This window comes from Antrostomus carolinensis, unplaced genomic scaffold (assembly GCF_000700745.2).
Source record: "Antrostomus carolinensis isolate BGI_N321 unplaced genomic scaffold, ASM70074v2 scaffold55555, whole genome shotgun sequence".
Classification (NCBI taxonomy): Eukaryota; Metazoa; Chordata; class Aves; order Caprimulgiformes; family Caprimulgidae; genus Antrostomus; species Antrostomus carolinensis.
Window position 1 is genome coordinate 9,547 of NW_010319528.1, and position 13,281 is coordinate 22,827.

General features: G+C 35.6%; 1 protein-coding gene across 1 annotated transcript in view; it reads left to right on the forward strand.

Annotated features, from left to right (window-relative positions):
• The window catches only part of LOC104525946 (E3 ubiquitin-protein ligase XIAP-like), an 8,457-nt gene extending 751 nt beyond the window's left edge, over nt 1-7,706 (forward strand). The window contains 6 exon segments of the mRNA XM_010169248.2: nt 1-116; nt 1,674-1,773; nt 3,663-3,741; nt 4,384-4,417; nt 5,817-6,041; nt 7,513-7,706. The exon segment at nt 1-116 is cut by the window's left edge and continues 28 nt beyond it. Coding sequence (XP_010167550.2) covers nt 1-116; nt 1,674-1,773; nt 3,663-3,741; nt 4,384-4,417; nt 5,817-6,041; nt 7,513-7,706 — 748 coding nt within the window.
• Nucleotides 7,707-13,281: the final 5,575 nt, after the last annotated feature.

Sequence of the window (13,281 nt, forward strand, 5' to 3'; positions counted from 1 at the left end):
ACAGCATCCGAGGAATCCATCTATGGCAAAATATGGAAGACGTCTACAAACATTTTTAACTTGGATATATCCTGTTGACAAGGAGCAACTTGCTGAAGCTGGGTTCTATAGCATAGGTAAGGCAGACCTTAAAATGGCTAATATCTTTTACAAAGAAATTATTTATATGAGTGTCTTGTTATGAAAAAATAAGCATTTTGTTACTCTAATATGGAATTATTTGACAGAATTTCTTTACTCTGCAAACTACTTTTCATAGTTCTTGTGTAAAATTGTATACATTATATGAAGTATTTTTAATAGTAAAGTATAAACTTGGTCATAAATTCATTTTTAGCAGGAAAATATCGAAGTATGTTTTCCTTGCCTCCTAAAACCCTCATAATACATCTTTCACAATGACAACTATTGAAGTTAGTATCTCTTTTAAATGAAGTGCTGTCCTTCAGGTATCTGCCTTAGGTAGAAGGAGTGGGCCTGTGGCCCGTACAGAAGCCTGTGAGCCAGGCAATCCAGGCTGTGTGACATTTTATTTAGTTAACATGTATCTGTGTTATCATACAAACACCGTCACTACCTACTGTAAAAGCTTTGTGAAGACAGTGACTGCAGTGGAAGAGTTTTTGCTCTTAGACATGTGTTTGACCTGGACAAGATTCCAACGTCTTCGTGCATTGGTTTCCCAGTTGGATAGAATTGCACAGTGCCATTAAAGCTCTTTGAAATTCTTCACTGAGAGACGCTGTATGAGTGCAAACTGTTGCTCTTATTAAGTCAGAAAGAAAAGGGGATTATCTGGGATAATTTCTTGCTCTCATCTTAATTGGCTTCTCTCTTTGTAGCTCTCAGAACTTTTTTGTCTGATTCCATTTGTTTTACTTTGGCCATAAATTAAACCTTTGATACATTCTTGTATGGGTGATATACGGGCAATATTTGTACCCAGTAGAACTGGTTTTATTTATTTCTTCTTGGATTCCTAAAAGTACCTAGCTTCTGGCAGCCAAGTGAGACCTGTATTGTGGAGATGCACTAAATGGGCACCAGTTTATCAGACCTGATGGCTGTTCACATGACTTCTGTGAAAACTGGTTCCTGTGGCCTGAGAATGATTTAGCTCTGTAAGAAAAATCTGTCCATATCTCCTCATTTTAATATGCACAATATCTAAGCAGTTTCTGGCACAATCTGTGATTACAGTAGGCACAGCACTCAAACAGAGAGAATGCAATTTCTGCTGACATCTCCTCAGCCAGTTAAGCTACTGCTATATAGAGCCCATTAATCTTAATGGTGAAATGGGGGACCAGAAAAGCACGTAAACATCCATAATGCTTTGTGGTAGACTACTTCACAGCTTGTTTAACAGTTGATTGAGCTATTTGATAATAGATTATTTTTAGCTCTCTCTTTTTATCTGTGTAATTACGTGCTAAAATAAAATTCAGGAATATTTCATGTGACTCACATGTTGTATTTTTTAAGCTCAGGTTTGTCCTGAACATTTGTTTCAAATCACATGTATTACATCCTCCTTGAAAACTGAGTTCTTGTTAGTTAAAATTGCTAATCGACAAAATAAAATTTTTTACTTAATAATGTAACATTTTAGTTGAAAACTTATTGTTATGTCTACTAAAAGTATGTAACTATAGTCTCGTGTTTTTCCTCAGGTAATGGTGATCATGTTGTGTGTTTCCACTGTGGTGGAGGATTGCAAGAGTGGAAAAAAAATGAAGACCCGTGGGATCAACATGCCAAATGGTTTCCTGGGTAAGGTATTTTTTACTGTTTTCTTGTTGTCAGAGTCTTATTTACAGTATATTGCTTTTTAATGACAGAACACACTAATAAAGATTTCAGAAGTCTGATTATGGCTTAACATTGTTTAGATTTTTAAAAAGAACTTTTTTTTTTTTTAGTTGCCCTCCTTGCCCTCCTTCACTTCCTTGTCCTTAATTTTTGTCATGTAGGCACCAAAAGATAACATCAAGTTGTCTTCCATAGTTTATATTTTTCCTTCTCAATTAATAGAAAAGATTTCAAAGGAATTTTTTTGCATGGAGTCCTTACTTTTGTTGTTCCTTCTGTTCTACCTTCTGTATCCTGCTATTATATGTATAATCATCAACTTACGTTTTACTGTTATATTGGAGGCCTCAAAAGAGGACATTATCCTCATTGTCTTCTTTGAGAGATAAGAGGGAGTTCTTCTAAAGTGAGTGGGAAAGAACTAAATCTCAAAGGTTGAGTGCACAACTGACTCATTAGAGGTGATCAGTCTGAAACCTTGCTCTGAAAATGTACCTTCTGAATAACTTTACTAAGTCACTGGTGTTTGTATGTCAGCTTGTTTGTAGGAATTATTAAAGGGAAGAGATTTTGTGTCTGCACTTAACTGATGTCTCAGATAGCAGAATTGTGAAGTTTTGTGAATAGGTATCTGATTTTTTCCCTCATTATCCAAGTGCTACATTCTAATTGTTATTTTAATAGCTTCATACGTGCCAAAGTTTGTTACTTGCATCAGGGTACAAAATGACTAAACTTCTGTCATGATGCAAAAAAACCTGAAGTCAGTGGTGATATTGAACTCAAAACATACTTCTGCATAATTTTCAAGGACTGAGACCCAGAAGTAGATTTTTAGAAAGATTGCCAATTTTGTCTAAAATCTGTCTTGAGGAAAGGAAAAATAGTATATGACTCATTTTTTCCTACAGGTGGATGAAAGCTGTCCAAGTGCAAAGACTTAGTTACTTGTATAACATTGATAAAATCAATGTCTCTTATGTTTTAGCTGCCAAATTTGTCTTCTGTGGTTAAAGTCTCTCTGGAGGCTGGAAGTTAGTATTGATGCATTAGCTGATCCTTTTTTCAATAGTGGTACAGGCAGCTTTTAATTATTAGCCTCTGCCACTTGAAAGAGATGCCATTCCAAGTTTTTGGCTTGGTGCAGAGAATGATTAAGATGCATTTTCTTGCTACGTTTCACTCCTCCTTATATGGGTTTGATTTTGGTTTAGATTGCTGAAATTATGTCAGATTTGATTACTTCCTCTCAGATCGATAACTGTCTTTTATGGAGTTTTTGTTTGCACATCAGCTTCAGTAGCAGTGTGTCAGTCTCACAACATGCTGTATATGTCCATGAACAGGACACCATGAAGGTGAAGTAGCTGCTGAAGCTAGAGAACTATTGTCAGGAGTTACGGCATTCCCTAAATCTTCTGCTAGGGAAGAACTCTGCCCAGTGGCCAGGACTGGTTGGAAAATAGTGAAAGCAAGCATGTAAGGCACTTGTCTGGCCAGGGACTGCTTTTCTTTGATTGCAAAAGACTACAAGAACCAACATTTTAATGTAACATTTGTTTTTCACTGGAGTCTCTACTATTATAAACCTGTGGCATCAGCTGTCATGGCCAACAAGTGTTAGGTTTCTGCCTCACCAAAAATGTGAAAAAGATAAGTACTGATTAAGGGATTAGGATGTTTTTAGAAATGTTTAAATGACATTACTGGTGTTGAGTAAACATTCAGAGATTTCAAAAGCAAGCATGCTGTATGATGAAGGTAATGTACTGAAGCTTTCCAATGTTATGTAGTCAATTTTTGTTTGCTGCTTGTGCAGTTTTATTATAACTAAATATTTTCATTTATAGGTGCAGATTTGTGAGAAAGGAAAAGGGACTAGAATTTATAAATAATGTTCACTTAAGAGACGGATGTAGGGATTCATCAGTAAGTGTCTTGCTTATTAATCAAATACCATTTTGTTTAGATAGAAAACAGTCTTAACATAATTCTCATATGAAGTTACTCTTCTTCTAATTATCTGCATATCATTTAGTCCTCCTGCCACTTCTTTCATTGGCACAAAGTGAAAGACATGGAAACATGCTTTGGTTCTGTCATTCATAGGTCTCACAGTTCTGCTTAGTTGGGTTATACAAGGTACCCTGCCTGTGATCCATATGTTCTATATTTGGTACTGAGTAAGTGCTGGGTTTTTTTATAGTCTGGGAACCTACAGTTTCCAATTAATAATTTCCTTATTCAAGTGTAGTAAATAATTTTTCTTTTTGGTAGAGCATTGTTAAACTTGTATGCAGTCACTAAAAAGTAAAACCAATTTTAGAATTATTTGATAGACTAAGAATCATGTACATATGGTTATAGCAAAGATGGGTTAAAATGAAAATCTAAAACAATCTGGAAGACATAACAAAACACTGATCCTATTGCAGTTGTTCAGAGCAGATTTAGTAGTTTTAGTCAATAAAATAACTGAGATCAAATAGCTATTTTCTGTTTTGTAACTATATCAATTTCCTTCTGCCTTCTCCAGAATTGTAATTTTGTCTGTTTATCTTTCACTTTTAGACAGAAGCTGCTGAAGGGACAATACTTCCTAAAGGTATCTGTTAAAAAACAAACAAACAAAACCCAAACAAAAAAACCCAAAACCAAACAAAAAACCCCACCAAAACAAACAGTCCTCCTATTTTGGAAAATCCATATCTGCATGTATAGTAAAGGAAATGGTTAATTTTTAAAATAACCCTATCACATTTGTAAATAAAGCATGACAGGCAAATTGTTGGCTGATACTTTTCCATTGCTTCATTGCTTCTAAACAGCAGAATGAATTTTATTTCTCTTAGGGGAAATCTAATCATGGTTGGATAAATATTGTAAAGTAAAGATTATAAACCATGGAAGAAGTACGTATAGGATGCAGTCTTACTATTTTTATAGCTAGTAAGTATGCATCAAGTATTGAATTAGTAGTGCTGTGGGATGAATGGTAAAGAATACTGAACTGAAACAATCACTGTTGGTTTTCATAAGCAGGAAGAGTTAGTCTGTTTAATGGCAAGGACTAGGAAGCTGAGAAAGCTTAAATAGCTTGTTATGTGTTCCAGCATTACACATTCCTCTAATGTTTTTCCCAAATACCAAGCAATAAAAAGACAAGAGAGTTAAAGGGGTAGTAGGAAGACAGTCAAGCAGCTTCATCACCGGGAGTGATAGCTGTTGCTAATAAGACTGGTTACACAAAGCCTGTTTTAGAAATCTCTCACACATTGCTTATTTGTGAGAGTGAAAAATTAGGTTAAAAAATTTTGCTCTTTAAACAATCTTGCTAAGGAAAGAAGAAATTTGTCATTTACATGTGATAGAAGAACTGGAAATAAAACACACAGCTAACAAATCTATTAAAAAAATTTACACTGAAAAGAGGAAGGAGGAGGGTTCAACAGACTGAAAAATGGTTTTCCAAAGTAGTGCTGTGTGTTATCCTGGACAGGCTTACTTGCTTGCTGACTGTGCTGTTTTGGTTTGGTAAATTCAAATTCTGTGTTGGTTTCTCCCAACATATGCATGATTTTTTTTTTTTTCCCTACCCTGAACTGAATTAAAATTAATGCAAATACTTAGGTATCTATTGTGCCTTGGAATTTTGGATGAATTTCAGTTAACATTCAGTTGTGGAATTTTTGATGTTAATAATATAAGGCATTTTACTTAAGAAGTTGAAGTAATTTATTTGAATAGCAAATCTAGGAGGATTTCTATATTATAAATAGATGAAGGGAGACTGGGAAAGCTAGGACAGAAGACATTTCAAATCTGCAGTTTTGGGTGTTTTGACAATGCAGTTTTACAACTACCAAAATTCTCAAATCAAATGTCATTCTTTCCACTAGATATTTGCAAAGTTGCCTTAGTAGAGTACTATAGTGAATACTGTCCAATAATAAGATTAATCTTTGTTCAATTGCTGTCTGTTTGTTTTTAATTTCTTGTTTTAGATGATCTCTTACAGAATCCTTTGGTACAAAGTGCCATAGACATGGGTTTCAGTCTCTGTGAGATTAGGAATACCATGGAAAAGAGATTGCAGATGTCTGGAGAAAGTCACACATCTGTTGAGGATCTGGTAGCAGACTTAAGTGCTCAAAAAGAAAATACAAGGGAAGAAGAACCAAATGAAATCCCAGTTGAGCAAGATGAGCTTATTCAATTACAAAACCTCTGTGTGTACTTTCATATCAGCTCTTTAGTCTATTAAATATATCTTATTGTTATCTGCTTATTCTACCCTCTGATCCAAGTCTTACTTAAGTTACAGTATTGTAAGTTAAAATTCAAGAGATATTTTTTTGGACATTAAAAAAAACCTGAACAAAGAGGGTGTTAAAAATATTTAAGTGTAGCTGAATATATAAGTAAGATCTATAAAATAAATAGTATTAATAATACCTCAAAAGTGTATAATATTGAAATAGCAGTGCTTCTGGAAAAGGTTATACATGCTAACTAAAAAGCCAAAATTATTGCAACAGTGACATTTAAAAAAAAAAGGTGTGAAGAACTACAGATCTGGGGATCCTGGTGGCAAAATGAAATAGATGCAGCAGCATACTGTCAAATAGTCAGTATACTCAAAATGAAAAATCTTAGTAGGGAAACATTTATTTTTCAGTATAAAATTTTGCATGGGATTGAAGCATTTTCCTTCTTGGCCAGTAAGAAATAGTGTACTTCTGGATGGTGTTTCTTTTCAATTACTTGTGTTCCAGCTGTGCTGGGACAGGGAAGTTATGCTCAGAAAGCCATCGTGGTACACTCTACAAATAGACCAAAATCAAGATTTCTAATTCAGGAGACTTGTAGTTTAAGACAAGCATATGGGTGAATTCACAGGGAGGGAAAAGACCATCTGGTTGGCATCGTAGTCGGAGATCTTACTAGCCCACTCTTTTAATGAGATTTTTAATGGACGTTAAGGAGGAAAAAAGAACTTGCAATGAAGATGGACATTATTTTTGTGGTTGGCTGTGCAGAGCTTTCCCCAAGTGGCAGGGGAAGGCTTCTGAAGTTTGCATTTTTAAATGGGGCATGCGGGAATAGTAAAGAGCTCATGTACAATGCAAAATTGATTCTTTCTATATTATGAATTTTTAAGCTTTTTAAGTGTGGGCATTTTGAGAACAGGGGCAGGGAAGGAAATCACATCTTCATTCTTTCCATTGGGGAAAGAAAAAAAAAAAAAAAACAACCAAAAAACAGAAATGAAAACCCAAACAAACAAAGCAAAAAACAAACCAAACAACCCCACAAAACCAAATTACACCAGTATCAATAATTCTTTTTTTTCCACCTTCTGTACAAGTTTTGGGAATGTTGTCAATGGGAAGTCTGTGACAAAGAATGGCTCCTGATTGAAATGTGCATATCCAAAATTCTATAGATATTTCAAACTCTTGCACATATACGTAGCTGAATTCCCTGCTTGCATTGGGCCTGGGAGATGTAATGAGATGGGGCGGGGTGGGGGGGAAGAGGATTCCGTGCTGCAGCTTGCTTTCCTATGACTTGTAATTTTTTATTCTTTTTAGAGGTGTGACCTTTAAATCATATGAAGAAAACCTTGTCCTTGTGTGTAAAGGAAAAAAAAAAAAGAGTTATTATGTTAATTTCTTTTTATGTGTTTATTTTCCTTAGATCTCAGTACTGAAGAGAAGTTAAGACGCTTGCAGGAAGAAAAGCTTTGCAAAATCTGTATGGCTAAAGACATATCAGTCGTCCTCATTCCCTGTGGCCACCTAGTTGCCTGTAAGCAATGTGCTGAAGCACTTAATGAATGCCCTCTGTGTCGTACAAATATTATGAAAAGACAGGAAATTTTTATGTATTAGTGAAATATGTGTAATGTGGTATAAAAAATGCACTTAATTCCAGGATGTAATCATATGGTGGTATTTAGATTTTTCTGCTGTTGAACTCTACATACGTTTTAACATTTTAAAAATTATTTAAGTGAATTTTTTGTATGTAAAAAACAATATTGAAAGACAATTATATATATTCTGTGACTTCTATTTATAGACCTGATTTGGAAAAGCCTAAGTAATGCAAAGCTTTATTTATGTGATCACTCTTTTGTCTCACGTTGATAGGACTCTACAACTGAAGTTTATGCAAATACAGTTGTATAAAGAGTCCAGCCCTATATAAAATTTGTAAATAAGTTAATTTAAAGAAATATACACGTGTATTATGTTTGAGATTTTAGCTTCTCAAAAATGTTACATAAGATTGAAAATGTTATTTCTGTAACTTTGTGACATAATTCAGAGAACGTGTAAACCTGCTGCTGCAATATTTCACATCATTTGCTGCTGCTACTTTTAAGTTTGTCTGTTTTGATTCATTCCTGAAAAGGGAACTCAACAGAAATGAAGGAGTTTTTACAAACCTTGTGCTAATCATGAAAGGAGCAGTCTCATTTTAAACTTTCCCCCCTACACAAAAAGGTGTTCATGGTTTGATTTTTTTCTTGTGGTTTTTTTACCATTTAGCATTATCCTGACTCATTTATCTGCTAATACTTTGCAGTGCTTGTTTGTCTGTTTTTTCATAAGAGAAGATTGAACTCCATCTCCATGAAAATGCTCTTTTTTTTTTTTTTTTTAAATTCACCAAACAAATTTTTCATTTTTGTTCTTGTCAGTTTGCAGCATTTAAACTAAAAAGTTAAGAAGTATTCTAGGGAGAGTCACTAATAAACTTTCTTACTGTGCTGATGCTCAATTCTGCAATTAAAAAAGTATCATATCTTTGTATTTAAGTACAGCTGGTTTATGATCACTCTGTTTAATTATGTGACTTCTATATTTTGTGGGGGTACTAATATGTTCTGTGTATATATTTTTATCTTTGAGTCCTACACACTAATACATTTAGAGTATACAGACTATAGTTTTTCACATGACAAAAGTTTTAAATCAAATACACAGAAATTTAATATCTACTTTTTCTATTTTTTAAAATATGTGCTGGGATTATGTGCTGGTGTAATGCTATGAATATTTAAAATAAAGTGCAACCCAGTTGTTCCTTGATCAACATATGTGAGTCTCATGTAAAAAAAAAAAAAAAAAAAAAATCATAATGGAAGGTTGCTTTCTGTTTGTTTTGCTACTCAGCTGTTGCTAATTTAACCTGAGTGTTACTAAGAATAACAAATATATTTTAATTGGAGAGGAAATAAAATCTATTGTTTGTATAAATTAAAATATGTTAATTTTGCTCTTTTTTTTGCTATAAATTCAGGTTTTGTTCTTAGGAATACATGATGAATAGAAATTATTAAGGAATTCAGAACAGAAAGGTTTTATTTTGCCTTTTTGTGCCTTTGTGTAGAGTTTTGTGTTTCAGATAATTCGTGCCTATGGGGATTTTTCCAGACAGATATGGACTGGCAGTTCTGACAGGCTTGTTTCTAGCTCCCATTTTCACATACAGGGAGGGTTTTCTGTACTTTTTTCAAGGGGGGCTGTGTTTGCTTGTGAGCTGGTGCACCTCGCCTGAAATAGCTTGTTTAGTTAGTGTTGTGAACCATGTTACACGGACTTGCTTAAGCAGATGGTTTGTTACCTAACCTTGACCTAAGTCATGTGGGAGAGACTCTCTGGATGAGCTGGATCCAACTTCCAGGCTGCAGAACTTGGTACGTGGCTCGACAAAGCTCTGTCTGGGAAAGAGATTGACCACATTTTTCTTAGAACTGTTACAAAACTAAATCCTAGTAAGGAGATGATTTTGGATATGTATGTAAACTGAGGAAAACCTGGAAGTAATTCTAAACCGAAATGGAAAGCAAACACATTGTCCAAATAACATGCAAGCAAATAGCATAAATGTTTCATGTTAAAGCTCGGTAACTTTTAAAAGGAATACTGTATCCCTTTTTGTAACTTTTTGGTAATTTTTTAAAAAGATATAGCTATAATAGCAATTCAAATTTTAATCACTTAGCAACATTAAAAGGTTAAAAGCCTGATAGCAAGATGACCAAATAACTGCTTTGTAGGATTAGGTTATTTAAAAAACCATAATCAGAGTTCTATTCAGACTCAATATGAAAAAATAATTAGCATAGTCATCAAATTTTGACAGCTTGAATTAGGAAGATATTTTTTCAAATTACTTTGCTTTTTAGTATCTTAAAGAAATAGAAGAAATTCCATGGACACCAATCCCAGGCTGAATGTTTAAAAATATAGAAATGAAGGATGCAAATAAAGGGTGTAGAAACACAGGTGCTTTGAAAAGGAGGTTGGTAGCAGGACAAAGATGCCTTGGGAGCTGCCTGGAATGAAGAGCTATGGAATATATTCAAGTATCAGTATTCAGTAACTTTCTTCTGGTAGCTTCTATGTAAAATCTTTCTTCCATTTTACTTGCAGTGGCAGAACTATTTGCTGCTCTAGATATGTGGGAGATATACAAGGGGTTTTAACAATGTGTTCTGGAATTTTGTTTAGAAAACTTGGAAATCAAATGCCTAATTTAGGAACAGAAGGCTAAAATAAGGAAAAACCATAGATGAGATTATTTTGTTGTGCATTTAGCTCTTTCTCACTGCCTTGAAAGACACGACTAGAAACATAATAGTGACTTATTCTACGGGGTGCTGCAGCTTGTAACTCTGCAGTTACTTAGCTCTCTGTGCTTTTTGTAATTTGGGCTTGATCCAGACTTTGGGCTTTATTATAGCACAATAAAGAGACTTTTAAATTGTTACATTTTTTAAATTTTTATTTAAATTAGAGTATTTAAACACTTCTTTTAATATTGCCTGGTTAGTTTTGACTGTGACGCTCCAGTGTTTTTTGTTAGCTCTATGTGCAGGCTGAAGCTAGAGGACAATTAGTTTGTCAAAGTTTTCAAAGCACTGTTGTTAACCTAAGACATGACTTTTTAAAGTTAGCTTTTATGTTTTGTTTTTCCTGAAACTAACAATTTAAATACAGTGGGTTGTTAGAATTGAGCTGTAACTGGGTGGGAGGTTAATGCAGACACTAGATTACCATGTTCATCTGAAACTTCAAGCTGAAATGTTGTAGGGTAGGGTTAAACATTACAAGGGGTGGTGGTGTTTGCTGACACAGCATATAGTAACTACTCAGGAGAGAATGTGCTGCCTTTCAAGTTCTAGCATAGGATGTGTAAGGCCTCCCCAAAGGGAAGGTCGGCCCTTTGTAAAGTTGGAGTTATAGATTTTCCTGGTTTTTGCAGAGTTTCTCTGTGGTGGTAAGTATGGAAACAGTGAGTTCTTACGCAGAGTTTGTTTTTCCCCTCTGCTTTGTGCACGAGTGACTCCTGTCATCAGCAAGAAGGCTGGATGCAGAGTGGGCTAGAGAAGCACTTCCACTGCTGCCCCAGAGGCTTGTGCAGGGCTGCTGGACTGGCCTGAGCTCTTGCTTTGTGCAGGGGATGGTTGTCCTCTCCATATCCTCAAATGGGAAGAGCCAATCTAGTGAGATCACCTTCCTTCCTCATGGAAGTGAAGTATGAGTGAGTACTCTCCCTCTGACTACGTCTTGATGTGTTTTACATGCCTAAGTTTTACTGAGTAGCTTGGAAATTTGATCAAGAAGATCTCCCCCACGGCCGGCCATGCCTTCGCACTGATTCAGGTTGTTAAATTTATCTTGCCATCTTTCCGAATGCCACTGTGTCACGTGGCTTCAAGAGATGTACTGATGCTGCTGTACAGCAATTAGCGTGCTGTAATTATAAAGTGGCTTTCTGTGAGGAGGCAAATGGCTGTGGTAACCTTTGCTGAAATTCAGGTTTTATTTTATTTTTTTGAACCAGGAATTACTGTTAAGCAATACTGACATCAAAGTTACAGTAAAACTGCGAGCGTTAATTCAGAGAGTATGGCTCTTTGACCAACTTATCAAAAGAACTTGATTTTTCCTAGGATGGGAAAGAAGACAGAATATATTCAGTTATAAGTGGCTTGGATAAACAAAACCCCAAGGAAAATCTGGGGGAAAAAATTGTATTAATTATATTGTGAATGTGTAATACTTCCAAGATAAGTGAAAACTACTTGGTTGCCTTTGGATAATTATTCATTTACAGTTTTATAGCCTGGACAGCTATTGATGGTGGCTGAGATAAAATGCTTTTTTGTAAGTTAGAATTGCTGGAAATATATTAGAGATTTGAATTAGGGTTTTGCTCTTAGATTGAAAAATGGCATTTACTGTCAAAAAATGAAAAACACTTTTGCAGAGTCCCACTGTGAAAACATCTAGGAGAATTATTACAATAATTGCTGAAAAGCTGAGTTTAGTAGAAATGCATATGGTCACCTGTGAGTCTTGGAGAATGACTTAATCTAACTTCCAGAAATCACCAAGACAGACAACATTTAAATTTACTGATGTGATGTCTTTTTGATCTTACGAGGTTAGATCTTGCTCTAAAACTCTTGAAACAATTTCTGTTATGATATACTTAGTTTTGCATGGCCTGATGAGCGTGATCAATTAATACAAATCTTCTTGATTCAACCTTTTTAAAAGTGGGTGTCAAGCCACAGTAGTCTCTTCCTTTTAACTCTTGCACGATGGAGAGAGGCTTCTGAGTCCAGGATTGACTTTACCTCCCTTTCCTGCATAACCAACCTGTGTGATGTTACTGGAGTCGGAACAGGAGCTCTCTTGGGAGGGTACAAGCCACCAGAAAAATAACTGTTGCTTCAGATGTCTCTGGTGTTCTGCAAAATAGACTGTACCAGAAGTAACATTAATTTCACTCCTATCTCTGCATCACAATTTAGCCCTTTTATAACTTTGTTTAAAGTTGCTTTATAAAGGCTTAATTGGCAATTGCAGGTTTCTGTAAGGAAGACCTATGGTCCAAGCTGGGAGCTTTACCTCTGCTGGGCTCAGAGGTGGAACCAGCTGTACAGAGAATGGAGGTATGCCCTGGGGGGAGCAGGGTTGGGAATCACTGTCCTCAGCACTTACGGTGAGCATCTCAGGAGCACGCTTTGCCATGGAGGGGAAACACTTTGGTCACAGCTGCTGGCACTGACGCTTTACAGGGCTTTTAGAGTCATACTACAGGAAGCTACAGTCTGAAAGTATTTTTATCTTAACGGTTTTGAACATCTGTGCAAACCACCAAGATGTCATAAGCTGCTGTATTCCTTGCTACTTGTTATGCATTGTGCCACTTACAAAAAATCTCAATCACAGCTAATGACAAGATCACGCTTTGCTTTGTTTCCACTTCCCACTGTGTCAGAGAGTTGAGGCAGCAAGAATGGCCTCGAGCCCCAGATATGACTGGAAGGAGAGGGGGCTTCCAAGAAGCACTCTCTGAAAGAAACCTTGAAGTTGGTTGATGATTAAATCTAAACCAAAGGGAAGTGTGTTAGGGATATATGTAGGATCTTGGGAATGTGGT